General features: G+C 53.8%; 1 protein-coding gene and 2 long non-coding RNA genes across 3 annotated transcripts; 2 read left to right on the forward strand and 1 right to left on the reverse strand.

Moving 5' to 3' along the window:
- Positions 1-945: 945 nt before the first annotated feature.
- LOC114488039 (uncharacterized) lies at positions 946-7,903 on the reverse strand. The gene is made up of 3 exons (XR_003683726.2): positions 7,272-7,903; positions 2,449-2,545; positions 946-1,085 (listed from the first exon to the last, which is right to left on the reverse strand). It is a non-coding gene; the product is annotated as an uncharacterized lncRNA (long non-coding RNA).
- Positions 7,904-8,087: 184 nt separating this feature from the next.
- On the forward strand, positions 8,088-10,210 carry TMEM185B (transmembrane protein 185B). The gene has a single exon (XM_007127876.4). The coding sequence runs from the start codon at positions 8,507-8,509 to the stop codon at positions 9,557-9,559; it is 1,053 nt and encodes a 350-aa protein (XP_007127938.1). The 5' UTR covers positions 8,088-8,506; the 3' UTR covers positions 9,560-10,210.
- A 7,878-nt stretch (positions 10,211-18,088) lies between these two features.
- LOC114488040 (uncharacterized) lies at positions 18,089-24,100 on the forward strand. The gene is made up of 3 exons (XR_003683727.1): positions 18,089-18,502; positions 20,245-20,374; positions 23,524-24,100. It is a non-coding gene; the product is annotated as an uncharacterized lncRNA (long non-coding RNA).
- Positions 24,101-27,901: the final 3,801 nt, after the last annotated feature.

Genomic DNA, 27,901 nt, shown 5'->3' on the forward strand with positions numbered 1-27,901 from the left:
GTTGAGAGGCGGGTGGGCGAGCGGAGCTTCACCTGCCGTTCCCCATCGCTCCCCGTGGCTCACATCACCGCCTGAACCATCCGTGCCTCCCTCACCGTGGAAAAACTGTCTTCCACGAAACCGGTCCCTGGTGCTGGGAGGGCTGGGGGCCGCCGCCCCGGGGCCTCCCAGCATTGGCCTAGCTCCAGGCTCTGTTCCAGCTTCCTGCCCCATCACCCAATCTTCACCCTACGGCGTACTCTCAGTGCTTCTTTTTTTCTCGTTTTCAGATGACTTTTAGTCCCTTTCAGCCCAGGGACCTCTGGACGGCTCTCTGGGTGTGCCGCGCACACACTGTGCACACACAGTGTGCGTGTCTGTGCCCTCTGCCTGTATGACGGAGCAAGCAGTCCTCGGGGCCAAGGCCACGGGCCTGGCACGTACCAGTCCCAGAGGTGACCGCAGCGGGGGGACGTGTGGACGGCCTGAAGCTCGCGTGCGGGGCCAGGCTCAGTGCCACGTCCCCCGGGGAGGCATCTGCGCAGGCACGCAAGCCCGCGATGCCCCTGAGGCAGCCGTGGGCCAAGCGGTCAGATGAGGCCAGAGAGGTTGGCGGAGGCTGGTCCACCAGGCCTTGAAGGGCAGGGGGGCGCTTGGCTTTGGTCCTGAGAAACGAGAAGCCACTGAAGCTGTGCAGCCGGGACACCACACCCTGTGACCAGATGTCCCCCTGTGGCCCACATGCCAGACTGACAGCCTTCTAAAGGCAGGAGCCCCCTTCGGTTCCTGGGGTGACTGCAGGGCCTGGCTCTGAAGGACAGGCAGAGGCATTTCTTGTATATACTGGTTTGTTTATTATCATTTGCTACTTCACACCAGTCAGTGAAAGAATGAGAGGCACCCAGGGTGAAACTGTGACCCAAATTTGACAGTCTTGTTTCTGCCCTGGTAAAGACAGCATCCATCCACGACACACCAGCCTGCAATTTACGACAAATCCAGGTGAGAGCAGGAGTGAGGGTTATCTCAGCATCACAGAGGACTCTTTGGCCGAGTAAATTAATAGCGTACATGAGACTGGAGAAGGCTCGGACGACACGTGCAAACTGTTGAAGATATCGAGGCGTGCCCATTTATTTATTTAAATATTTATTTATTTTTATTCTGGTTGCACCGGGTCTTAGTTGCAGCAAGCGGGCTCCTTAGTTGCGGCATGTGGGATCTAGTCCCTGGACCAGGGATCAGCCCCGGGCCCCCTGCACCGGGGATGCAGTCGTAACCACTGGACACCAGGGAAGTCCTGGGGGTGCCAATTTAAGTACAAACGGTGGATGCTTGAGCGGCCTACCATTTGTTGAACAACATTCCATCATTCAGGAAGCTTCTAACCACAACCACAAAAAAAGTTTGAATTAATAAAGTTTAACTCCTGGGACTTCCCTGGTGGCACAGTGGTTAAGAATCCGCCTGCCAATGCAGGGTACACGGGTTCCCTGGTGGCACAGTGGTTAAGAAGCCGCCTGCCAATGCAGGGTACACGGGTTCGAGCCCTGGTCCGGGAAGATCCCACATGCCGCGGAGCAACTAAGCCCGTGTACCACAGCTACTAAGCCCATGAGCCACAACTACTGGAGCCCGCGCACCTAGAGCCCGTGCTCCGCAACAAGAGAAGCCACCGCAATGAGAAGCCCGTGCACCGCAACGAAGAGTAGCCCCCACTCGCAGCAAGCGGGCTCCTTAGTTGCGGCATGTGGGATCTAGTCCCTGGACCAGGGATCAGCCCCGGGCCCCCTGCACCGGGGGTGCAGTCGTAACCACTGGACACCAGGGAAGTCCTGGGGGTGCCAATTTAAGTACAAACGGTGGATGCTTGAGCGGCCTACCATTTGTTGAACAACATTCCATCATTCAGGAAGCTTCTAACCACAACCACAAAAAAAGTTTGAATTAATAAAGTTTAACTCCTGGGACTTCCCTGGTGGCACAGTGGTTAAGAATCCGCCTGCCAATGCAGGGTACACGGGTTCGAGCCCTGGTCCGGGAAGATCCCACATGCCGCGGAGCAACTAAGCCCGTGTACCACAGCTACTAAGCCCATGAGCCACAACTACTGGAGCCCGCGCACCTAGAGCCCGTGCTCCGCAACAAGAGAAGCCACCGCAATGAGAAGCCCGTGCACCGCAACGAAGAGTAGCCCCCACTCGCTGCAACTAGAGAAAGCCCACAGGCAGCAACGAAGACCCAATGCAGCCAAAAATAAATAAATAAGGTTTAACTCTATTCGGATGCCTCAAATTAAATTATCCCAGGGCTCAGTTTATGGGTTCCTAACATTTGGAGGTCACTGTGATCGACCCCAGTAAACCACTGACCGCACACACGCGTGTCAAAGCCAGTCCTAATTTTCAGTTGACGTTCAATCTTATGCAGCCCAACACCTGAGTCTACCTTGGATTTCGGCCTTTTTACCTCGTTAACGTTAATTCTTCACCTCTGTGGAGTTTCCCAGCCCGAAAGCACTCGGCCAGCTGCTGCCAGTACAGGCAGAATCGCACCAACTCTGTTTCTGCAAAGGTGACACAGAAGAAAGGAAAAAAAAAAAAAAATCAACCTCCAGAAACACTAGGCTTTATGTGTCAAGGGTCTTTAGAATATTCATTTCTTCAGTCTGGCAATTCAATTTCCGGGAATTACCCGAAAGAAATCATCTGAGTGCAGAGGAAGCTGTGTGGAGTAAGAAAGACCACAGAAAAGAACACAAATTACCCCAAGACACAGCAAGGGACTACCCTGGGAGGCAATGTGCAGCCGTTAAATAGATGCTCATAAAGACGTGTTTACGGGAATCTGAGACACATTTCTCTTTATGGTATTTCATCACACTGAACACACATTGATTATAAGACACACCGCTGTCTCATGCACCATGAAGGAAAAAGAATTCCCAGGATGGGGTAGCTAGTAAGAGGCATCTAAGTAAAGCTGGGACCCCAAGAGGCTATTCCCTGCACAGAAGGGGAATGATAAACAGCCCTGTCAGACAGAAATGGCGTGTCGACCTTGGCCCCGCGTGTGGGGAGGGAACACACCGAGAACAAGCCAGGACTCACGCAGGCTGGAGTCTTGAGTTTGCGCTACAGACGTGGTCTGAAAACACCTCGAGCAAATGCTGTAACCGAATTTATTTGAAATTTAATGCAAAGTCTTCTGGAGTTGGCAGTGCCCCCAGGTGACCATCAGAAGCAAACAGGACCCCTTTGGAAGAGATGGGTTTCAACACAGGCTGACAGTGCCTGTAAGACACCATCAATTGTTCGGTGCACGATCCAGAGACGTGCAAATAAGTGAATCACAGAATTCGTGTTAAACTAAAAAGCATAATAAAATGGCATGTGGATAATGACATGTCTTTGCAGAGGTGACCACCTGGAAGGAACTACACTAAAACGTTAATATGGATTTTCTGTAGGTAGTAAGACCAGAGTTTTCTCTCTCTCTAAACAACTCTTCATTTTCTGGATTTTCCTAAAGTGAGCATGTATTTAGTGACCATATAGGAAACAGGAGAAACAGAACAGGGTGATGTACGTAAGGAGGGGCTGGTCAGGGAGGGCTTCTTGGAGGAGGTGACTCCTGAACTGGGAAGGGACCTGCATGGGAGAAGCGGTCAGAGCTGAGCAATGCTGCATCCCATGTCAGGATGGTGGCCAGGGCACAGGGCAGATGCTCGATACATATTTGTTAAATGAATGCACTAGTTGAGGAAAAGCTGCTAAAACGTGAGCCTAAGTCTCCAGGGGTCCCAACCAGTCTGGGTCTTCAATGGGGCCATTCTCACCAGGCTGAGCTACCGCACAGGCCAGGCTACCAGCGGGGCCAACAGCAGGGCTCAGAAGAAAGTCTGCAGCTGCAAGTTCAGCAGAAGACTGTGGTCGCGTCTAGTTTCCCCACCTGTGAAATGAGAGTCACACCTCTGCCCCCACACGAGCTTCAGATGACACAGAGCTCTGAAATACTGAGCCCAGCGCAGGCACGAGGGGCTGGGCTGCTCCAGGGTGTCCTCGTGGGAGCCCAGACTCCTCCCTGCAAACCCAGCACCTCTGGGCTCACAAGCTGCTCTGGCCCGCTGCTCAGCACGTGGAAAAGATGCCGCGTCAACTGCGTCCTTCCTGCCCGCCTGTGCTTTCCTGGACATGTTTACTGTGTACAGGCCTGTGCTAGAAACTGCAGATACGGACATGAAAGATGGGGCCCTGCCCTTGGTAGATGCAGAGGATGCCAGGGTCAGCCGGGCGAGCAAGGAGAGTGCTGTGAGCCCCGGGACTGACCGCACGGCAGGGAGGACAGGCTTCCCGAAGGAGGGATGCCTCCTTTACGGCCAAGACAGAAACGACAGCCGCCCACGGGCAGGATCAGTGAGCACATTGTTTCTTTTAGGCTCACAATTTTGTGAGGTTATCTCCATCTCACAGATGGGGGCCGGAGGCTGGGCTGCTTGCCAAGGTCACGGAGCTTGGGGACAGCAGCTCCAGGATTTGCAGGCTAGCCTGGGGGATGGGGGACAAGGAGCACTGGGGCACCGAGGGTGATGCGAAGGCCAGGTGGGCTGTCGCCTCCTTGTGAAGAAGCCGACGGAAGCAAATCCAAACGGGCCTGAAAGGGAAGATGTCCCTGGGCTTTCTGTCCAGGTCACCCCCCTGCCCCAGCCATCTACTTGGAGGACATTCAGCGGGGGGATCCTGCCTCCTGGGGCCAGGGGACCGTGGTCCCACCCAGACTCCTGCTCTAGTCCCAGCTGCTCAGGGTCGGGGCGGGGGGACTGACCATCTAGCTGGGCCCAATGCAATCACACGAGTCCTTAAAAACAGAAAAAGCAGGCGGCAGAGAGGCCACAGGAGGCGGAGCCGGAGATTCAACAGTGGGACAAGGACTCAACCCAACATCGGTGGCTGTGAAGGGGTCACCGACCAGGAATGCGGGTGGCTGAGAGCCATCCTCAGCTGATGGCTGGCAAGGAAATGGGAACCTCAGTCCCACAATTCCAGGGAACTGAACTCAGAGAAGCTAAATGAACTTGGAAGCCGATTCCCACCAGAGCCTCCAGAAGGGACCGCAGCCCTCGATTCCGGCCTGTGAGACTCAAGCAGAGAACCTGCTGAGCACCCAACGCCCAGGCTCCCGACTAACAGGCACTGTTGTAAGCTGCTACGTTTGCAGCAAGCTGTGACGGCCACAGCTGGAAACTGCGAGCGAATATGTGAGTTCTCTGAAGTCAGCTGGCCCTGGCCCGGGAGGGGATGGCACAGGGCCTGTGACGCTGGCCTGGGGACCGGGCCTGGCTCCTGGCCCCGTGTGCTCAGAACTGATCCAGGGCCAGAGCATCACCGTCCTGAGCAGGCACAAATGAGCTCACTCGGTCACTCGACCAGCACTCCTTAAGCACTCGCTATGACGCAGTGCTGGCCAGGGGTCCAAACTCCAATCTCATGAGCAGAAAGACGGGCAAACAGCCTCAATCCAGTGAAAGGAGTCCCCCAGGAACAAAGCCCCGATGTGAAGGGAGGTCAGCGGAGGGTCACAGTCCACCAGGGGTTGAGAAGGTTGTCCTGGGCCTCAAGCCTTGTGTCTTGGGGGTCCAGGAGGGAGGGGGCTGGGGCAGCGGGCCAGCCCTGAGGACTGAGAGAACAGCACGGCACGTTCCAGGGAAGGGCGGGAGGCTGGCAGGGGACCACAGGGGGGCCAGAGCAAGCTCGGGGACACACACACACACACACACACACACACACACACGCTCTGTGAAAGCCTTTACGCTCTGGGGTGTGTGCCAGCCTCACGGGTGGCTGGGTCGTCAGCACCTGGCACAGAGCAAACAATCTGTTAGCTTTAATGGTCAACATGAAGACAAGGGCAGGGAATTCCCTGGCGGTCCAGTGGTTAGGACTCCGTGCTTCCACTGCAGGGGGCCTGGGTTCAATCCCTGGTCAGGGAACTAGGATCCAGCACACCTCGTGGCACGGCCAAAAAAAAAAAAGACAAGAGCAGGTCCCTGAGAGACTGACCACATTAGGGAAAACAGCAAAGAAGTGTCCATGTACAGAACAGAGGGTCCAGGCCTAGGGGCCCAGGAAAGCCGGCTAAGGGGGCGGCAGACAGCAGCCCTTTCCCTGTGGCTCCACCTCAAACCCGGAAGCGGGCCCTGACCTCTCTCAGGAGGGGAGCAGCGAGGACACATCAGATGGTGAGGGGCCATGGCAAGATCCCCCTCCTGGATGAGGAGAACCAGGCGCCTGTCCCGAGGAGCTGCAGAGAGGAGAAAACACCATCCAAACTCCCATCTTTGCCACAAAGCTGGCAGCAAAGGCCCTGAGGTCATCTGGCTACAGGATTCCTGCCTGTCCCAACAGGGTCCAGAGGACCTGGCTCAGCCACCATCTCCCTGTGGAGTTGCCAGCCGGCCCCTCCCCTCTGGAGGCTTTACTTCCCCCACTGTGGTAACATTGATATCTCACGTCTTTAAATGCAAAGTGTTTTCCATGTATTGATTCATCTCATCCTCAAAACGGTCCCAAGTGCTTCTATTAGCCCACTTCATAGTTGGGTTTGTAGAGGGGTTTGGAATTTAAAATTTTGTTTTAGCTGACAAATCCCTTTCTGAAAGGGAACAGTAAAAGAAAATCCAAGGTGCCAGACACACAGGTTAGAGCGACTCAGGATGGGAGGAAGGTGCTGGGGGTGAGAGGCTGGCACCCCACTGAGCTAACGGTCTCCCCACAATGACTCCCACGGGCTTCCTCACAAATTAGGGGCCCTGAAGACACGGGTCTGAGATCGGGGCTGAACCCTGAGGCCTGGCAGGGCTCACTCAGCCGGGAGTCTCTTCCCCGAGGACGCCCGACTGCCCCGGCTGAGGTGAGGGTGGCAAAGCCTTGGGAGAGCTCCGAGGGCTGGGACTGTCCAGCCCCCGCACCCGGCCTCACCAACACGACGTGGATGCCGACTGGGGGAAGCCAGCTCCCGAGACTGGACCGTGGCCCCCACTTGTCTCTTGGGAACCCCTTCCTTGTTGGCCCCTGGAGGCCCAGACACCAGCCGCGTCCCCCTGGCGGCCTCCCCGTCGGACCCCAGCACTGTGCTGGCAGATTGCAGGGGGGCTGGAAGGCAGGATGAGCAGCCAGGGCTCTGCACGGGAGCCTGGAGAAGGTAGGGGGGCCTCCAGCGCCCGCCCAGCTGGGGAGCGGGGGAGCTGCAGCGCTGCTGTCCCCTGGAGACCACCCGGCCGGCCCCCGACTCACCAGCCAGGACCCTGAGGCCAAGACAGCACGGTGCGAACGCGCCCAGGTTTCTCAGCGGCTGGCTGGCAGGGCCTGGACTGGAAGCCAGATTTCTTGATCTCTGGCCGCAAAGCCCTTGTCCCAACAGCGTTCTGCGAGAGTCAGACTGCGGCTGGGCCAGACAGGTCAAAATGAGGATCCGGGACTTAAAGGTGAGAGCCTGAATCGGAATCTCCATTCTGCTCCTAGGCTGCCAGGTGACCCTGGGCTACGGGAAGCGGCCGCTGCCCCGAACTCAGCCGCGGGGCCCTGCGACGTCTAGCGCCCTCCCGACACCCACCCTCCACCTCTGGGGTGAGACGGCCCCGGCAGTTTGCCTCGGCCACCGCACAGGCAGCCCGACGACTGCCGGCGCCCGCCAGGTGGGGCCCGGCCCCGGAAGCCGTCCGTTCCAGGCACAGCCCCGCACCCCGTCCCGGGCGCATACCGCACACACGGGGCCCCCCCGGCACAGGCACAGACCCGCCGCCTCGCGCGCGCGCACGCCCGCCCAGCGCCTTCACAGTCACGGCACCCACTGCCCCACTCGCAAGCCCCCACACGCGCCCGGCCTCGCGCCCACACCGTTCCCCGCCTCCGCTCGCCCGGCGCCGAGCCTCCCCCGCGGGGCCAAGAGCCACTGGGTCGGTAGCGGGCGAGGGTGGGGCACCCGCGGCAGGCTGCGCCCACCGCTCCTCCGCCCCGCCCTTGGCCCGGCCCCGCCCCTGGCCCGGCCCGGAGGATGTGAGCTCACTCCCACCTCCCTGCTGCCGGCGCCGCCAGGAAGCGTCCGCCCGAGGTCGCGGCCCGCTCGCTGCCAACGGGCCGGCCGCGGCGTCAGCAGCGCGCCAGGCACCCGCCCCGAGTCGCCCGCCCCGACCCTCCCGGCGCCACACGCAGTAGCTGCTTTGCAGATGGGTACGGAGTGAAGGCGGGCAGCTGAGCGGACAGAGGACCCCGCTCGCCGACTCCGCGCCGGCCGACCCCGCGGGTCACCGCGGGAGGGCGGGCGCGCACGCCCCGCCCAACGCGCTTCCGGCCGAGCCACGTGACCGCGCGCGCACGTGTTCCGGCTCCTCGGCGCCGCGGGCCGGAAGCCGCTCCCTGCGGCTTCCCGGCTGCTGCTCGCCGAGAGCCGTCGCGGGCCGGCGGGGGAGGCGGCGCGCCGGGAACGGCGCAGACGCGGCGCCGGACGGGGAGCGGGCAGCGGCCTCGCCATGAACCCCAGGGGCCTGTTCCAGGACTTCAACCCGAGTAAGTTCCTCATCTACGCCTGCCTGCTGCTCTTCTCCGTGCTGCTGCCCCTCCGCCTGGACGGCGTCATCCAGTGGAGCTACTGGGCCGTGTTCGCCCCCATCTGGCTGTGGAAGCTCCTGGTCCTCGCGGGCGCCTCGGTGGGCGCGGGCGTCTGGGCGCGGAACCCGCGCTACCGCACGGAGGGGGAGGCCTGCGTGGAGTTCAAGGCCATGCTGATCGCCGTGGGCCTCCATCTAATGCTGCTGCTGTTCGAGGTCCTGGTTTGCGACAGGGTGGAGCGGGGGACCCACTTCTGGCTTCTGGTCTTCATGCCGCTCTTCTTTGTGTCCCCCGTGTCCGTGGCCGCCTGCGTGTGGGGCTTCCGACACGACCGGTCCCTGGAGCTGGAGCTCCTGTGCTCCGTCAACGTCCTGCAGTTCATCTTCATCGCCCTGAGGCTGGACCGGATCATCCACTGGCCGTGGCTGGTGGTGTTTGTGCCGCTTTGGGTCCTCATGTCCTTCCTCTGCCTGGTGGTCCTGTATTACATCGTCTGGTCCCTCCTGTTTCTGCGCTCCCTGGATGTGGTTGCCGAGCAGCGAAGAGCACACGTGACCATGGCCGTCAGCTGGGTGACGATCGTGGCGCCCCTGCTCACCTTCGAGGTTCTGCTGGTGCACAGGCTGGACGGCCACAACGCGTTCTCCTTCATCTCCACGTTCATCCCCCTTTGGCTTTCGTTAATCACGTTGATGGCCACGACGTTTAGGCGGAAAGGGGGCAACCACTGGTGGTTTGGTATTCGCAGAGATTTCTGTCAGTTTCTGCTCGAAATGTTCCCATTTTTAAGAGAATATGGGAACATTTCCTATGATCTACATCATGAAGATAGTGAAGATGCTGAAGAAACATCGGCTCCAGAAGCGCCTAAAATCGCTCCTATGTTTGGAAAGAAGGCCAGGGTGGTGATAACCCAGAGCCCTGGGAAGTATGTTCCCCCACCCCCCAAGTTAAGTATTGATATGCCAGATTAAACCCGTCTTCTGGGGCGTGTCCGCAAGCGGAAGAGAAACCATATACACACAAAATCCACCTTCCTCTTTTGCCCATCCGTGCCAAACCTGGAACTGAAAACAGGCTCCAGACGTCATTTCATGCCTTGTTTGAGGTTGACGCCTATCAGTGACTCGTCAGTAGTCACCAGAGATGCAGGAGGTTATTTTACTGGGCAGCTGTGTGTGTGTGTGTGCGCGGTGTGCCTCCGTGTGTGAGGAGCTTGTTCTCTAGGCTGGTGTTTGCGAGCTAGGTGAGAGCAGTAAATAGAATTGTTTAGGTAGGTTCTCAAATGGAGTGACCACACAGCTGGGTCTTTTTAAAAGTGGTACTATACCTATCAAAAGTATTGTTTTGAAAAGTATTTTTATACACTGCCAACGTAAAATTGTATTTCAGATTGCGCCTGTTGTGACACAGTAGCAAATGTAAAGAATTCTCTTTCCCACCACTTGCATATAAGCCTCATAGTTGTTATTTTTAGTGTTCCTACTGTTAGAATGGTTTTTCTTTGGGTTTTGCCGATATTGGTCTTTAACAGCCTAATAGGTGAATTTTTCTAATGCAGTGAATCCATCCATATGATATTTATATGACTGTTTTAGCACTGTAATATATTATGTTGAATTCTAGTTCTGTGCAGTATGGTGCATTATGTTAAAGTATTTTTTTAAGTTTATTTGTGAAGATACATGTCTACTGCAGATGTTGTTAAAGATTGCTTAAAACATGAGTATGTACCTGGCATGGGGTCTTATTAAAATTCTAGGTGTGAATATGGGGAATGAAAGTCCCAAGGGTCTTCATATTCAGGTGTTAGATGATTCCATCTGCACAGCTTGGAGGTCTCTCTTGGAAGGAGCCACCATCCTTTGGAAACACGGGACATGCTCCAGTGTGGTACCAGAGCCTAAAGTGACACTTATTTAGCACCTTGAATTCTTCTCTTCAGGAACAACCAAAAGAAGCAGGTGGTTTGTCCATTTCTAAGAATCTTAGAATATTAGTTGGCCATGAGATAAAGTGGTGTTTGTACTTGTCATTGGAAAGCTGGAGAGAGCGGCCTTCACTGGAAATGGTCTGCAGGATCAAGTGTTATTTTAAGGTCCAAACTTTTTGATCTGTCAGCGACAGGGAAGTAATAGTTCAGGTTATTTTTTAAATTTTGCTTTAGGTACTGGTGGTACCAGGGAATCAGAAGGGCAAAAACCAGATCCTGGGAGAGTAATGCTCTTCTGCCTGTGAACAAATAAATACTTCCAAAAGAAGGTTAAAATTAAAAGGAGTATTGATATTATTACTGGGGAGAAGGCTGTAGGGAACCCGTTTCTCTTACTAGCAACCTAGTAAAAATGATCTCAGCTGCGCTCCATATGAATTAAGTAAACAACATACCTGGTGAGAGGACACGCTAGCAGCAAAGCCAACCCATGGGGACCTGGGTCCCTGGAAACCTGAGGGTGCCGCAGCTCAGTTTAGGCACGTAGAACTGCCCCGAGGTCACCACGGGCACACAGGAGCTTCTGCCGGGCGGCAGCCCTGAGCAGCAGAGTGGGTGTGACATTTCATGAGCAAGGATTTCTCAGCAAATATTTGTCAAGGACCTACTTGAGCCAGACATGGGTGTGCAGATCCATCGGAAAGCAACTCGAATGTGGCCCCGGCCCGCACGCACAAAGCACACCATTAAAATTGACGGCAAGGTGGTGCTCGTCCCAGCAGCCTGCCTGGGGAGGGGCTGGGCCCCGAGCAGGGTACGCTGAGTGCCTGGGAGGGTGCTACTGGCCTCGGGGTGACCCCTGCCCGGAACTTCAGGACCGCCTTTTTTTCGCCCCCGAATGATAACTTAAAGGCCTTGGCTTACACTTGGGTAGGATATGGGAGCAAAGGTGGAGGTTGCTGAAGGAATTGAAGGGCAGGTTTGGGGGCAGCCATGGGATCACCAGCCCCTCCTAGTTACAGTCTGAGGCCAGGGGCTTGCTGACACCTAAAACAGTCCCTCCTAACCTGGGGGGAGGGTCCCACCCAACCTGGGGGGAGGGTCCCACCCCCCACTCACCCAGCCCACCTCCTCCCCTCCTACCCCCAGGTGGCCCGTTGTTGGAGAGCCACTGCTTGGATGCAATGACACGCTTGCTCATCCCACGAGGCCTCTCTCCTGCCTCAAGTCCACTAAGTAGAAACGGGGAGTCACGGCTTGTAGAAAGTTGTTTCATCTGTAAAAGTTAATGCAGTCTCAGCTGTGCCTGGGGATTTACTTAATTGCTGCTGCAACTCGTGACTATCCACAGTATTTAGCATGGGTCAAATTCTGTAACTCTTTAGTTTCTTCTGTTAAGATGCTTAGCTTTTACTGCCAACCTCAAAAATCTCAGCGGCCTACCAATTACCAATTCTCGCTCTGGGTGTTTGGCACTTACACTGCGGGCCGTGGCTGCGGTCCAGGTCTGTCCCACGAAGCATCCCGCATCCCTCCTGATTCTGTTCCGGGTCCCAGGGGCACGTCCTCTCTCAAGGCAGAAGCACAAGAGGCCAAGCCAATCCCGCAAGCACCCCTATAGCCCCTGCTCTTGTATGACAAGTGCACTGTTCTGTTGGCCCAAGCACAAGGCCAAGCCCAACCTCAGGGGGTGGCCAATTCAAGCCCAAGGAACAATGACACAGTCTGCACAGATGTTGCAAGATAGTTTTGAAGGCTGGAAAGAAATCACAAAATTTGTGGTAAAACATGAATGATTTTCCCCGTTTTAAAAACATTCTGATACTCTGGTTTCTCTTCAGAACGCATAAATCTTTCGCCTTTTTAAAAACATTCTGTAATTTTTAAAGTTCACTGTTTAATATTGTAATAACAATTAGAAGGGACTCTGGGCTGGGTGGGGAGGGGATTTGAGGTGAGATGAAGAAAAGCCTGCATTCACAGCCCTCTGTAAAGCGTGGAGGGTCAGGGGGGCTCTGCCCGGGATGGGTTTATGACAGTGCTGGACTCCGAGGGTTTCCCTGGGGGCCCTGCAGCATGCTCTGGAAAGGTCCAGCCTGGGCTCAGGGGGACCAGCCGGGGAGGAGGTGCTGGGAAACAAGGAAGAAACGGAGTCTAGACGGGCCCGGCGGCACAGCTGGTGAGGGACGAAGCAGAGCCTCCCGCCAGGCCTGAGCTGGACAGGGCGCTGTCCGGAGCATCCGGGGAGCTCGCACGCCCGGCACCAAGCTCGGCGGGCGCGTGGGGACCGAGGGAAGTTGTGTTGCCAGAACCCCAGCAAGTTCGCACCTCGGGGGCCACCTGGTGACGATGCTGCTGCTGGTCCCCACCACCGGCCACGAGACACTGCCACCAAAGGGACCGACGCCACCAGTGTGGCCCCTGCTGCCATGAGGAATTCCTCAGGCGTCTCTGCCATGAGGTCAAGATTCAGCTACCAGGAGGGAGGTGTGACGGGCAAGCCTCAGGTGGGCATTTGCCCCGCAGACCCCAGAACTGAGGGGAAGTGAGCTGGTCCCCTCGGCGCTCGGAGGACGAGGAGACGGGACTCGGCCACAGCACGCTCGAGAGGATCTGCCCAGGAGGGAAGGGTGTCCAGCTGCTGGGTGACCAAGGCCAATGACAAAAGCCGACGCGCATCCTCCTCACGAGCTTACGCTTCAAAGTCACGGCTCCCGTCTGGCCGGATGCAGCTGGCCTCGCGGCCAAGCAGGGGCTCCGCCCTACCCCAGGGAGGAGGGGACGACTCAGAGCGGCTCCATCGACTCCTTCGTCCTCCTCTTAATCCAGGCCGCCTACTCCGCTCCTTCCGCACGTTCTCCGTATAGCCTAGAACGTGTGGATTCAAGTTACCGCCACAGCAGGCCTCCAAGGGCAGTCCGAGGACCGCAGGGTCCACAGGCACCTCCCTCCCCACGACACCTCTGCGGGAAGCAGACCCTCCTCATTCTTCAGCCGAGACGACGCTCTGCAGCAGGTGAGACGCGGGCGCGGGTCCCAGATGCGGCTGCCTTCCACCAGGCCGGGCGCTAAAGGTTTGCGAATGGGCAAGAACAATGCCACTCCTCTACTCACCACATTTCTTGTTATTTTTCATTAAAAAAAAAAGTTATCGTGTAATGGACTTATTGTTTTTAAAAGAATTAATATTTTTAAAAGTCATTGGCTTTCCCGTCTACCATGGAAAACGCTGCTACGACTCACAAAAAAGCGCCTTGGGGTCCTCACCCATGTTTAAGAGTGTTGAAGCGGTCCCGTGACCAGAAACTTTGAGAACCGCTGCCCTGTACTGTAGTGGGGGGGAAGAGAGAGGAAGGAAAATGAACATCGGGTGAAATGCGTTCAACGCCGCATGCTGTGGCGGACGGGGCACGGCTCCTAGGGTGCGCCCTCCCCTGCGACCCTCCACCACCCTGCTGTCCTCCGCGGGCACCTCGGGCGGTCCGGTTATGTAACCGGTGGGGTAACTCCCACCATCATTCTGGGAGCGGGGCCCGAGCCCTTTGCTGGTCCTGCTGCTTTTTCATTTAATTTCACCTAAAACTATGAGGGGCCTGGCGGAGCGCCGGGGTTCTGGCCAGAAGCCCCGCTTCTTCTGTGGAAGTAACACTATTGTCCCAAGAGCCCCCACGGGGCGGCTGCGCTGGCTGGGGGGGGCAGTGACCCCGACCGCCGAGGGGAAGCAGGGGTGGACAGCGGGCCCCCCCGGCGCTCACGGGCCACCTTCTCTGTCTTCTCAGGATGTCCTGTGGTTAAATTGCTGCCTGAAGGGCCGGGGAGGGGGAGTGGGTTGCGACACCTCCCTCCACCCAGTGGCTCAGGGTTCCCCTACCGCCCCCAGCCTCCACCCTGTGTCCAGACACCTTGTGCAGAACCTGCTAGTCCCCTCACAGCCGGGTCGCAGGCGCTGCCCCTCCCGCGGACGAGTGCCGCCAGCCTCCACCCTCCGCTCTGCACCCCTCCCCACCCATCCTCTTCTTGACCTGAGCAACTCTCTGGAAGGACAGTGAGATGTGGCTGAAGTCCGGCCCCTTGTGGCCGGCCCCAACTCCCACCCCCGACCCCGGGCTGCCCTGCCACGCCCCCACCCCCAGCGAGCTTGTTTGATGACAGGACTCTTGCCTGGGGGGTGCGGGGCCTGCTGTCCTGGTCTGAGCATCACTTAAGGCCCCTTCTCCACACAAGGCCTGACCTGCCCCTCTCCTTGGTCCCTGACCAGCTCTTGTCCCCGGGACAGGACACTTGAGCCTGGTCTGCCGGCTGACCCTGAGGACCAGGCCGGACTCTGCCCCAGGCCAGGGGTGCATGCTGTAACCACAGGGCCCTGAAGCATCAGGCACACCCCTAAGAGCTGGGAGACCAGGGCCACAGCCACCTCGACCCAAGTCCCAGGCTCAGGAGGCCAACGGGGCCAGAACATGCAGGTGGAGGAGCCTCTGAACAGCCACCATCCTCCCCAGAGGCTTCGGGCAGAAGTCATGGGTGGGGTGGCAGGGCCTTGCCTGGGACGTCCCCGAGACCCTGCCACCCTGTAGACGCTGCTTGAGGACTCCTGGCAGGTGAGAGCAGGCCAGGCCACCCAGTGCTCCACTGATGGCCCGGGGCCAGCCCCAGGGTCCATGGGAGGGAAAGACCCAGAAAGGAAGAAGGCGCAGGCCCCTCCCTTGGGAGGGCAGCAGTCCCCACACGCAAGGTCAAGTGACAGCCATGTGCCCAAAATACAGTCTCAGCTCAGGCTGCCATGAAAGACTACTATAAACTGGGCGACCTAACAACAACTGGGTGATGTGAACAACACATTTATTTCTCACAGTTCCGGGGGCTGGACATCTGAGACCAGGTCCTGCTCCTTCAGATTCCGGTGAGGGCTCTCTTCCTGGCTGGCAGATGGCCCCATTCTAGCTGTGACCTCACAGGGCCGAGAGAGAGGAAGCAAGCTCTCCGGTGCCCCTTCTTATAAGGGCACTAACCCCATCATGGGGCCCCACCCTCACGACCTCATCTAACCCTAATTACTCCCAAAGGCCCTGTTACCATCACATTGGGAGGTGGGGCTTCAATTTATGAATTTGTGGGGGGGGGACACAATTCAGTCCCACCCACTAAACACGAAAGGCCCAAAGGCAGGGGACCAAGCCTAGCACTCACTCAGCTCACATTTCCTGAGCACCTTCTGAGTACCAAGTGCAGTGATGTGAGATCACAGAAAACATATACACTGGTCTCTGTCCCTGGTCCCTGACAGAGAGCTCCCGAACCCCTTGTAAATTCCTAAGTGATAAAAGTACTGGGAGCATCTTTTGTTCTCGTGAGGTGACGCTGGGTGGCTCCTGGGTGGGGCTGGTCACCAGAAAGACCAAATTGTGATTAGACACTTGGAATTTTCGCCCCGACCCCAGAGAGAGGAGAGGGGCTGGAAATGGAGTCAGTGTTGTATGACACCCACTTGAGGAAGCCTGCATCAACTCCCACTGGTATGTGGTCAGAGAGCACCCAGCTGGAGGAACCAGGAGGGCGATGCTCCCAGGCTCCACAGGGACAGAAGCTCCTGTGCTTGGGACCCTCCCAGACTTGGACCTCGCTTCCAAACAAGGTCACAATGGTGCGTATTGGGGGTTAGGACTTGACCAGATCTTTCTGGAGGGCACGATCCCACCCCAAAACGAAGGTCGCGGTGAGCAGCCCCACCTCCAGGAGCTAGTGGGTCTAAGCTGTAAGTGGCAGGATTTCTGCCAGTTTGGGGAGACTTTCTCAACTGGAAGAGCCACCTCCCCCAAGGCCTGCTGGGGAGGCTCCCCGCCCCCGTTCGGGACGCCTCTCCCTGGCCTGGCCGTCGGCGCGAGGTGAGAGGCACGGCTGCCCCACAGCGACGGGGATCCCGTGCCCTCCCTGGGATCTATGGCAGCAGCTGCTCCCAGCCCCCCAGGAGGGGAGGAGCTCCCAGCCAGCCCCAAACAACATGGGCCCCTTCACAGAGAGGTCACCCTTCACCTGAGGGCCCCTGCAGGCCAGACTCAAGGGTCACTGCCGGGACGGGAACAGCGGAACTGTCCTGGGTCGGGATTTGCTTCAAATCCCACCCAGGTAAGTTCAGCCGGACAACCAGGCTGGTGCAGGGCTCGGAGCACTGAGAGGCAGGGCTCACAGCGTGACCAGGGACTGTGGGCAGGTGACCGATGTTGGCTTGTCTACAGAAGCTCAGAGAGGCACCAGAGGGGGTGCTGCGGCCCCCACCCCATCGCTTCTCTCAGAGCCGGGCGCACGGAGTGGAGGGCCGCAGCCTTCGCTAGCCGGCAGCTGCCAGACCGCCGGCCACACCTGCAGGCCTCACCCCAGCACTCTCTGCTTGGGGTCCTGCTGAAGGTCTGCAGCTGATGGTGAAAGCCAGCACCGACCCCCCCACCCGGAAGGCTCTCCTTCCCACTGGGGACGCTGAGGGTCCCCGGCTTCCCCATCCATCTCGCAGCGCTCACCCCGCCGCGGCCGGAACCTGACCCCTCCAAGGGCGGGCGCGGGGCCTCCCGAGGCTGTCGTCTCCGGCGGGCCTGGCACGCTGCGGCCCAAGGACAGGCATGAGTGAACCAGGGCATGGCGCTAGCTCCTGGGCCGGCATCCCCTAGACGGGCTGGGGGGGCGAGAAGGGAGAAGAATCGGGGAGAAGGGAGGTCGGGGCGCGGGAAGCAAGGGTGGTGAAAGCACCCAGAGCCCCTCACAGACACCTGAGGCTCGGCTGCCCGGGGTGGTGGTGGGGGGCATTGCTCCCGAGGCCACAGGAAGAGACGGGTAAAGGCCGGCCAGGGGCCTCGCGGTGCGCTGAAGCCCGGGCTCCCAGGGCGGCGCTGACCTGGTGCAGACGTGCCTCTCGACCCGCAGGCCGCCGCCTCAAGCCCCAGGAGGCCAACCGGGGTCCGAAAGCCTGCTCCGCGCCCCAGCGGCGGGGCCAAGCCCAGGGCCCCCTTGGTGCGGCCTGGACCGTCCATCTCCGTGGACAGAGCAGCTTCTGCCGGAGGGACGCAGGCTGCTCAGCCAGAGGGCGCTACGGCCTGGGCTGGGCACTGACAGCGGCGTCAGCCTCCGGGAGGCCGGCGAGCCGAGCCGGGCACGGCAGCCCCTCCCTCCCCGGGCCGCGCACGTGCCGGCCACGGCCAAGCCCTGCCACCCCTCCCCGCAGCTGCCCAGCAGCGCCCCGCGGGCCTCGGGGCAGGGGCGTGGGGACCCGGAGCGGCCCCGGCACCGCTTCCGGCTAGGGGACCATCCTGCTGAGTTCGGACGCGCCCGAGGGGCTCAGCTCAAAGGCGCACGGAGCGTGGGAAAGCGACGGCCGGGGACCTGGGGCGGGACAGAAGGGCCACACCCGCCAGACAGAGCAGCCCAGGCAGGACGTCCCCCAGGTCAGCGAGCCCGTCCCTGCTGCCCCCGCGGCTCAGGGGCGGGACGGCCTCTCATCCCCGGCACCGGCCGGGCCCGCCCGCCCTCCAGCCGCCGCTGCAGCCCGTGCCCCCGCGCGCCCCCCGGGGCCTCCGACAGACTTGAGCAACGAGCCCCCTCACAGGCCTGCAGCCGCGTCGGGGCTCCCGCAACGCCCCCCGACGGGCCGGCCGGGAGGCACAGGCCGGCGCGAAGCCCCACCTCTTCCCGCAGCCCGCGGCCTCCTGCCCTGCGGCCCCCCCGGGCCAGCTGCCTTTCCGAGAGAGCCCCACGCGCACCGTCACGACGGCTGCGACCCCCCAGCTCCCCGAAGGCGCCCTGGGAGGGCACAGACCCAGCCGCTTCGGAAGGATGGCTACTCGGTGAAAATTCACCCCTTTGCCCCGAGAGCTCGGGAAGGACTTGAAGTTTCTACCTCCCCTCTTCCAACTGCGATTTTTCTGGCTACGGCGTGGATTTCTCAGCTTGGAGGTTTTTACTATGATCTTCAAGTGGTCCGTTATTCTATCTTCTTCAGGTAATTTGGTGTGCCTTCCCTCTCCTGTTCCTTTTTGCAACAGTTTTCAAATAAGGGTTGAACTGGAACAAGGGTTCACCTTCCAGGAGGTCTCGGTCGTAACGTCGCGCCCCGAGTTGCCCCTCCTCGCCTTCCTCTCCGTCCTCTGGCTTCTTCTGCTTCCCTGAAGACGGGATTGTCCTCCAGAGCGCCTTCTAGTGGTGTCTGCAGTTCTTCTTTCTCTTGATGGATTTCTGACGGCTGTTTCGGTCACAGTTACTCGAAATGGGATGTGTTTCCACCCAGGTTCTCAATCCTTCTGGTGAGGCTGACCACAGCCCAATGTGCCTGAATTACCTACATTTCTCACATTTCAGGTCTTTTTGAAAATCCTCTATGTTAACTTCAAGTAAAGATTGGGATTTTCGAGCTCTTTATTACTTGTCTCCAGTGTTTGTGTTGCCTTCAAAAAAGAACAATACAAAACGTATCATCTTACATGACTGTAAACCCCAGGACAGGACTGACTTCTCAGCCCACTGACTCAGTAGCTTGATGACATTAGCAAGGATCCTCCTGTCTGCTGCTGCCCTCGTGGTGGCTTCATCCTCAGCCTAGACCCCAGATGCCGCAGCTGCTCCAGATGCCGGGGTCGCAGAAACAAGGGAGCATCTCATCGCCAGCTCTCAGCTGGGACCGAGGAAACCCTTCCCAGCAGGTTTCTCCTCCCATCTCACTGGCCTGACCTGGGTGAACGGTGAACAACATTGATGGGTTTTCATTCCAGGATAAATCCTACTTAGTCATTATGTTGTATCCTTTTAAATGTATTACTGGGTTCAACTTGCTCAAAGTTTATTAAGATTTTTTATAACTGTGATTGTAAAAGATGTTGGTCTGTAGTTTTCTTTCTGTTGTTAAGTCTCTGTCTAGTTCAAGTAACAGGGAAATGCTGGCCTCGTAGAATAAGTTGGGGGTGGGTATTCCCTCTTCCATCTGTTGCGAAACTGTGTAGAATGAGTGTCTTGTCCTCCTTAAATGTTAGTTAAAATTCTCCAGTGAGACCATCTGGGCCTGAAGTTTCCTGTGTGGGAAGATATTTAACTACAAATACACTTTCCTTTGTTTGCTCATTTACATGTCGTCTGAAGCTCCTTTGTCCTATACTGACAGTAGCTGCAACAGGGACAATATGGGCAGCAAAGCTTAAAATATTTATATGTGGTCCTTTTGAGAAAAAGTCTGCAGACTCCTGGTTTAGTGGAAGAAGCCTGAGTTTAAAAGTTGACTGATGGAGTTACATATGAATCTCAGATATTTTCCTCCTAAGTGAAATTTCAGAGAAAGTTACTTAGCACGAATGAGCCTTAGTTTCCTTATCTGTAAATTAGAAATACCAATAGTCAAGGCCTTCTATAAGGCTTATTTCATCTCCAGCCTAAGACTATTACCGTAGACTCTTATTTCCTCAGTTTGTTTTTTTCCCATAATTTCTTCTATACTGATATGACTACTCAGGTTATCTATTTCTTCTTGAATGAGCTTTGGTAGTTTGTGTCTTTCAAGGAATTTCTCCATTTCTTCTAAATTGTCAGCTTTATTGGCATAAAGTTGCTCATAACATTCCCTTATTGTGTTTGAAAAAATTTTTTTTATTTATTTTGTTTCTCTTGAATGAAAGATTCTTTAAATTCTACAGGGCTTTACAATTTTCAAAAGTTTCACACACATGATTTCATATAATCCCCCTTATTATTCTTCAGGGTATATCGGTTCTGTTGTGATGTCACCTTGCTACCTGAAAACTGGGTTTGCCTCTTGGTGGGTGTCGAGCCAACAAACACAACCAAGCCAAGATCAGGAGAAGGAAGGATTTACTACGACTTGCAGCAAGTAAGGAGAGCACCAGGGATCCTTCCCAAAGCAGTGTCTACCCAAACAGCAAAACTGGGGATGTCTTAAGCTAAGAGTACACGCATATTCATGAGGCGGCTTGAGCAGAGGAGAATTCAGCATAGAATTGGGGCAAAGGTCAACAGAGTCCAAGCTTTAGTTGACTGCAATCGGGAGAGTCATCATCATCATTCCATCCTCCGCCTGGGAGGGGGCCTGAGTTCCTGAAGAGCTCAAGAGACATATTGTTGTGTGTATCCCTTTAGGAGAACCAGGACCTGCCCCAAGGCTGCACTACTGTTCCTTGACCGCCCTTCCCTTGTCTCTGCATCCCCTCCCTTCCCTGATTAGCAACTGTTTGAACCTGCCCTTTGGAACTCAGGGAAGGTCGTGGAGGCTGAATGGAGCCTATTTCCTACAAACAAGAATCAGGGGAACACAGAAAGGACTTGTACCCAGGAACCCCACAGGGTCCTGCTCGGTTTCAACCTCTCTATTAGTAATTTGTGACTTCTTTTTTCCCTGATTTTACAAAGAACCGCCTTGTGGTTATTTTTATTTCCTCTATTATTTTTTTGGTTTTCTTTTTAATTGATTACTTCTCTTTATTATATTCTTTCTTCTGCTTATTTTGGATTCAATTACTTTCTTTTACATTTTTTTTTTTTTTTTTTTTTTTTTTGCGGTACGCGGGCCTCTCACTGCCGAGGCCTCTCCCGTTGTGGAGCACAGGCTCCAGACGCACAGGCTCAGCGGCCATGGCTCACGGGCCTAGCCGCTCCGCGGCATGTGGGATCTTCCCGGCCCGGGACACAAACCCGTGTCCCCTGCATCGGCAGGTGGACTCTCAACCACTGCGCCACCAGGGAAGCCCCGTAAATATCCCTTTTGATTTCTTCTTTCACCAGTAAGTCATTTAGAAGTGGGTTATTTACAATGTTCATTGCAGCACTATTTACGATAGCCAAGACATGGAAGCAACCTAAATGTCCATCAACAGATGAACGGATAAAGATGTGGTACATATATAGGATGGAATACTACTCAGCCATAAAAAAGAATGAAATAATGCCATTTGCAGCAACATGGATGGACCTAGATATGATCATACCAAGTGAAGTCAGTCAGACAGAGAAAGACAAATACCATATGATATCACTCATTGTGGAATCTACTTTTTTAAAAAGATGAAACAAATGAACTTGTTTGCAAAACAGAAACAGACTTACAGATATTGAAAACAAACTTATGGTTACCAAAGGGGAAACATGGGGGGATAGGGATAAATCAGCAGCTTGGGGTGAACACAAACACACTACTATATATAAGATAGATAACCAACAAGGACCTACTGTATATAGCACAGGGAACTCTACTCAATATCTTATAATAACCTATAATGGAAAAGAATCTAAAAAAGAATAGAAATACATGTATAACTGAATCACTTTGCTGTACACCTGAAACTAACATTGTAAATCAACTATACTCTAAATAAAATTAAAATTTTTTAAAAAAAGAGCAGCAATCAAAAAAAAATTTTTATTTAAATAAAGAATATGATGGCAACAACAACAAAAGAAGTAGGTTATTTAGTCCCTAAATACTTGAGAAGGTTCCAGATCTCTTTCTGTCACCAGTTTCTAGTTTAATTCCATTATAGTCAGACAACATACTTTGCATGATTTGAATGTTTTAAAACTCATTAAGACTTGCTTAGTGGCCAGGATATGGTCTCTCCTGGCAAGTCTTCAGTGTGTACTGTAAAGTAATACGTACTCTAGTGTTACCGGGAGAAAGTGTTTTATGAATGTCAGCTAGGTCAAGTTGATTGCTGGTGTCCTCCAAATTATCTATATCCCTGCAGATTTTCTGTACACTGTTAGTTACTGGTCTCAGCCGACTGACAGGGATGCTATGGCCAGGAATGCCTGAGGGCACTCACCTGGGCCCTACAGACACTGCCCCCCACCCTCCACCAGGGCCGATGTGTGGCTGGACAGGCCCTTGCAGTTCTTACTACGATTGCAAGGTGCACCTCAGCAGCAAGCAGCAGGGAACTCAGAAGAAACAAGGTTTACTACTCACAGGTCCTGGAGGGCACCGGCGCATCCAGGGCACACGGAGATGCAGGCAGAGAGAGAGGGCAGGGCCTTGGGTTCCACCTTTATTGAGGTTGAGAATGGGGGCCCTAGGGTTTCATGGGTTCACTCTTTATTAGTGAACGTAAAACTAAGAGCAGGAATTAAAGTGTGAGAAGGGAAAAGCAATGTCACTCAAGGGCCAGTTGTCTGAATGACCCAGGGCGTTCTAAAAGGGAACTTCATCGGTGGGGTGGCCTCTGGGGTGGCCTCGTTCTTTATCTGTGTAGCTGGCAATGTGTCTTTGAAATGGGTGCCTTAGCAGTGAAAAGCTTAAGGTCAGGCACTTACAATTAAAAAAGTGAACTGTCAGGCACTTATACTACAGGGGTATTGAAATCTCTGTATATAACTGAGGATTTGTATATTTCTCTTTGCGCTTCTGTTAGTTTTTGCTTCACATATTCTGAACCTCTGTCGTTTAGTGCACAGTCATTTAAGATGATTATGTCTTTTTGGTGAAGTTACTCTTATTATTACCTATTGCCTGTCTTTATTCCTGGTAGCTTTCCTTGTTCTGACTTCATTATTTTTTGTTTTATTGAGGTGAAATTCACAAAGTATAAAATAAACCATTTTAAAGTGTACAATTACTTGGAATTTAGTATATTCGCAATGCTGTGCAGACATCATGTGACAGCATCAAATGTTGTCTAGTGCCACCATTTTCAGAATCCCCAAAGTGAAACCAAGCAGGACCCTGTGGGGGTCCTGGGCACGGAAGCCCTTCCACGTCTCCCGTTTCTGGTTTGTAGGAAATAGGCTTCATTCAGCCTCCATGACCTTCCCTGAGTTCCAAAGGGCAGGTTCAAACAGCTGCTAATCAGGGAACAGGAGGGGATGCAGAGACAAGGGAGGAGCAGTCAAGAAACAATAGTGCAGCCTTGGGGCAGGTCCTGGCCCCGCCTCAAGGGATACACAGAACAGTATCTTTGAGCTCTTCTGCAGAAGTAAAACCCCCAACAAATGGAAGAGGTTAACTACTTGATGAAACATTGTTCATTCCAGAGAGGTCACAGTTTGACAACCTCGAGACATCATCAGGAGACCACCTGATGCCAGATTAAAGGAATGCAGGCCCTTCGCACACCCTGATCCTTATCAGCAACCCCGCCCTTGAACCACTGCTGTAAAACTCACCAAACCCGCCCCCAACCCCGCCCCGAGTTGGGACACACAGTTTTGAGGGCACGAGCCTGCTGTGTCCCCCTCTGCCTGGCAAAGCAATAAAGTTGTTCTTTTCTGCTTCACCCCAAAACTCTGTCTCTGAGATCCGATTCAACGCCGGTGTGCCGAGGCCGAGCTTTCAGCATCAAGGGAGATGCCACGCCCATTAAGCACGTCCCCCACCTGCAGCTCCTGGCAGCCACTGGCCTGCTGTCTGTGTCTGTGGATTTACCTGCCCTGCATCTCTCACAGTAACGGAATCACACAACATGCGACTGCTGTCTGGCTTCCGCTCCACAGCACAATGTTTGCAAGGTGCACCCATGTTGTAGCACGTACTTTATTCCTTTCCAGGGGTGAGTACTATCCTGCTGCATGGACAGACCACATTGTGTTTATCCATTCATCCACCGACGGACGCCTGGCTGTTTCCACCTTCTGGCAGCAACTTTCCGCTGCCATGAAGCCAAGCGTATCTTTGGTGCCTCCCCACCCGGACTGCTTTATGTTCTGGCTCCAGGATCCTCAGCTGCTTCAAAGACTGCCCTCTGTCACTCTGATCATGCCTGTCCTCCCTTGATAGAGCACCAGGCTTCCAGGGGGTCTGACCCCCTACCCCCCCCCATATGCATACACACATGCACAAGCGAGCACACGTGCGCGCAGGCCAGGGAAAGGCTCTGTCCTCCAGGGGAGTGGACGGCATGTGTCACACCAAGCCCACACCCCCCCGAAATAACTGATGAACAAGGATGCTTGTGAAGCCAAGGAAACCTCTAACTTTTGTTTGCATTTTAAGAAACGTGACCACAGGCTGAAAATTACACACATTTCTGTGAGCAGCCATTTTGACCCCTTTGGACTCAAATTCCATAAACTCTGTTTTTCAGAGCCATTTCTACTCCCAAACACTCTCTTTAGGCTCCCCCAAGTCCCCACCAAGTGGCAATAGAATCCTCGTACCATCTGGTGTCACTGACCTTGATCTTCCTAAGGAGTCCGGTTTTCCCACCCTTGTTTATCCACCATCAGCGCAAATGTCAACAAAGCAAAAGGAAAACTCCAATATTATTATACAAATAGCTTTGACCTCCCATGCCCCCAGGATCCCCGAACTAAACTTTGAAAACCTCTGGACTGAAACATCTCAAAGTCAGGGATTGAATCATTCTTCAATATCTTCCTAACATGCCTCGTAAGCCCCTATGGGCTGGGTCCCCCAAAAAGTGCAATAAGTGAGCGCTGGCTAAAGGCTCAGCATCTTTGTGATGCAAGTTTTAGGGACAGCACATGAATGAAGGCTCTGGGACTTGGAAGTTAATGTCAAGAGCTCAGGACCCTGAGGCCAGACAAAGACACTACAAGTAAAGAAAATTATAGACAAATATCTCTTATGAATATTGATACAAAAATTCCCAACAAAATACCAGCAAACTCAATTCAGCAGCATGTTGAAAGAATTATACACCATGACCAAGTGGGATTTAGGCCTGGATGCAAGGTTCAACATACAAAAACCAATGAATGTAAAACACCACATTAACAAAATGAAAGAAAGTTAAAACACATGGTCATCTCAATCGATGCAGAAAAAGCATTTGACAAAACTCAATCCCCTTTCATAGTAAAAACACTCAACAAAGTTGGAGTGGAAGGAAACCACCTCAACATGATAAAGGCCGTAAAACCCACAGCTGACACCATGTTCAATGGTGAAAGACTGAAGGCTTTTTGTCTTGGTTCAGGCTGCTTTGACAAATGATCATAACCTGGGCAGCTTAGACAGCAAACATTTCCTTCCCACAGCTCTGGAGGCTGGGAGGCCAGGAACAGTGCGCCAGCCCAGTGGCGTGCTAGGCCAGGGCCCTCTTCCTGGCTCTGTCCTCACGTGGCCTTCCTTGGCACATGCGTGCAGAGAGAGGTATCTGTGTCTCTTCTTCTCTGTATAGGGCATCTATCCCATCATGGGGGCTCCGCTCTCATGATTTCATATAAACCTAATCACACTCCAACAGCCTCACCTTCAAACACCATCACACTGAGGATTATGGCTTCAACGTGTGAATTCTGGGGGGACACAAACACTCAGTCCATGGTACTTTTCCTCTAAGATCAGGAAAAAAACAAGGATGCCTTTTTTTGCCACTTGTACTGCATATTGGAAGTTCTAGGCAAAGAAATTAGCCAAGCAAAAGAAATAAAAGGCACCCAAAATCAAACGGAAGAAGTAAAATTATCTCTGGATATTCACATGCAATGTGAATATTATGCATAATAATTAACTCAAAATGGATCAAAGACATAAATGTAAGAGCTAAAAAATATGAAACTCTTAGGAGAAAATATAGGTTATAGGGAAATCTTCATGACATTGGATTTGACAGTGATTTCTTGGATGTGACACCAAAAGCACAGGCAACACAAGAAAAAATCAGATAAATTAGACTTCATCAAAATTTAAAAATTTGTACATCATAGGACATTATCAACAGAGTGAAAAGGCATTCCACAGAATGAGAGAAAATATTTGTGAATCATTTATCTGATAAGAGATTAACACCCAAAATATATAAGGAACTCCTAAAATTTAACAAAAAATAAACAATTCAGTTTAATAATGGACAAAGGATTTGAAGAGCCATTTCTCCAAAGAATATACACAAATGCCCAACAAGCCACATGAAGATACTCAATGCCACTAATCAACAGGGAAACAAAAATTAAAACTACAATCAGATACCACTACGCCCATCTGGATGGCTATTATAAAAAACAAACTAACAAACAAAAACAGAAAACAGTAACCATCGGTGAGGATGTGGAGAAACTGGAACACGTGGGCACTGCCGATGCGAACGTGAAATGATACAGCTGCTGTGGAAAATGGTTTGGCAGTTCCCCAGAAAGAATGACATTATTGTTCTGCAATTCCACTCCTGGGTTTATAGCCCAGAGATTTGAAAGCAGGGACGTGAACAGATACTCATACACCCATGTTCACAGCAACAGCTAAAAGGTGTAGGGGAGCAGGATTTGCCAGCCCGGAATACGACTTTTTGGAGTATTAATTATTTGCTTATTTTATAAGAAATAGCAGACATGGGGGAAACTCTGAAAACCAAGTAGGAGTCACCGTTTTGTAAGAGACAGGGACATTTACCAGGGGAATCTCCGTATGCAAGGGCGTCCCCCTCGCTATACCAGGAACACGAGGACAACCGAATCTCTAGCAGCTCCTAGGGGTGGAGAAGGTAAGGACTTCAAGAACCTTCCCCTTGTTTACCCGGCCTTCCCTGGTCACCTCTCATAACCGACTCTCCCCATCCTCGACATCCTCTTCTGCCTTTAGGCAAGGACGGTATCTAAGGTGAGGGCTTCGGCCATTTGAACAAGGTACTCAGGTTGTCTGGGTCTCTCCCAGGTCCACACGTTACTAGACTTTGCTGGTTTTCTCCTGTTAATCTGCTTCATGTCAGTTTAATTCTCAGACCAGAAAGAAGAGCCTAGAAGGGCAGAGGAAATTTCTTCCTCCCCGACAGGGAAATGCCTCTTGACAGATGAAGGGGTGAGCAAAATGTGGTCTGTACATACAGTATAATTCCGTCTTAAAAAGGAAGGGAATTCTGACACCTGCTACAGCATGGATGGACTTTGAGGACATTAGGCTCAGTGAAGTAGGCCAGTCCGGAAAAGACAAGCACTGCAGGATTCCACGTACATGAGGCACCTAGAACAGGTGCATTCCTAGACACAGAGAGCAGAAGGGTGGGTGCCAGGGCTGGGGGAGGGGAGTCGTGTTTAATGGGGACAGAGCTTCAGTTTGGGAACCATGGGAAAGTTCTGGAGCTTAGGCCGGTGATGGCTGTACAGCAACATGAATGTACTTAGTGCCCCTGAGCCGGACACTGAAAAATGGTGCAATGGAAAATCTTATGCATATTGTATCAGTTCAAAATTTTTCAATTTAAATTGTTAAAATGGGTAAACTAGTAAATCACATATTTTATCCCAGTTTTTGAATTTTTTAATTAAAAAATTTTAAACTGTAAAACGGTAATAAATTTTACATCATATAGCTCTCACCACAATAAAACAATTAAAAAAAAAAACCAACCTTTTCAAAAGCTCCTCGGAGGGGAGAAGAAAGTGCAAACGCAGGAACGGCAACTTCCCCGGCCCTCGGCCTCCCGGAAGCCACAGAGCCGCCCTGCAGAGGCCC

The sequence above is a fragment of the Physeter macrocephalus genome, chromosome 2, assembly GCF_002837175.3.
Source record: "Physeter macrocephalus isolate SW-GA chromosome 2, ASM283717v5, whole genome shotgun sequence".
NCBI classification, from domain to species: domain Eukaryota; kingdom Metazoa; phylum Chordata; class Mammalia; order Artiodactyla; family Physeteridae; genus Physeter; species Physeter macrocephalus.

What these genes read in the sequence shown, in the direction of transcription:
- TMEM185B (XM_007127876.4), top strand. Translation starts at nt 8,507, where the DNA reads ATGAACCCCAGGGGCCTGTTCCAGGACTTCAACCCGAGTAAGTTCCTC.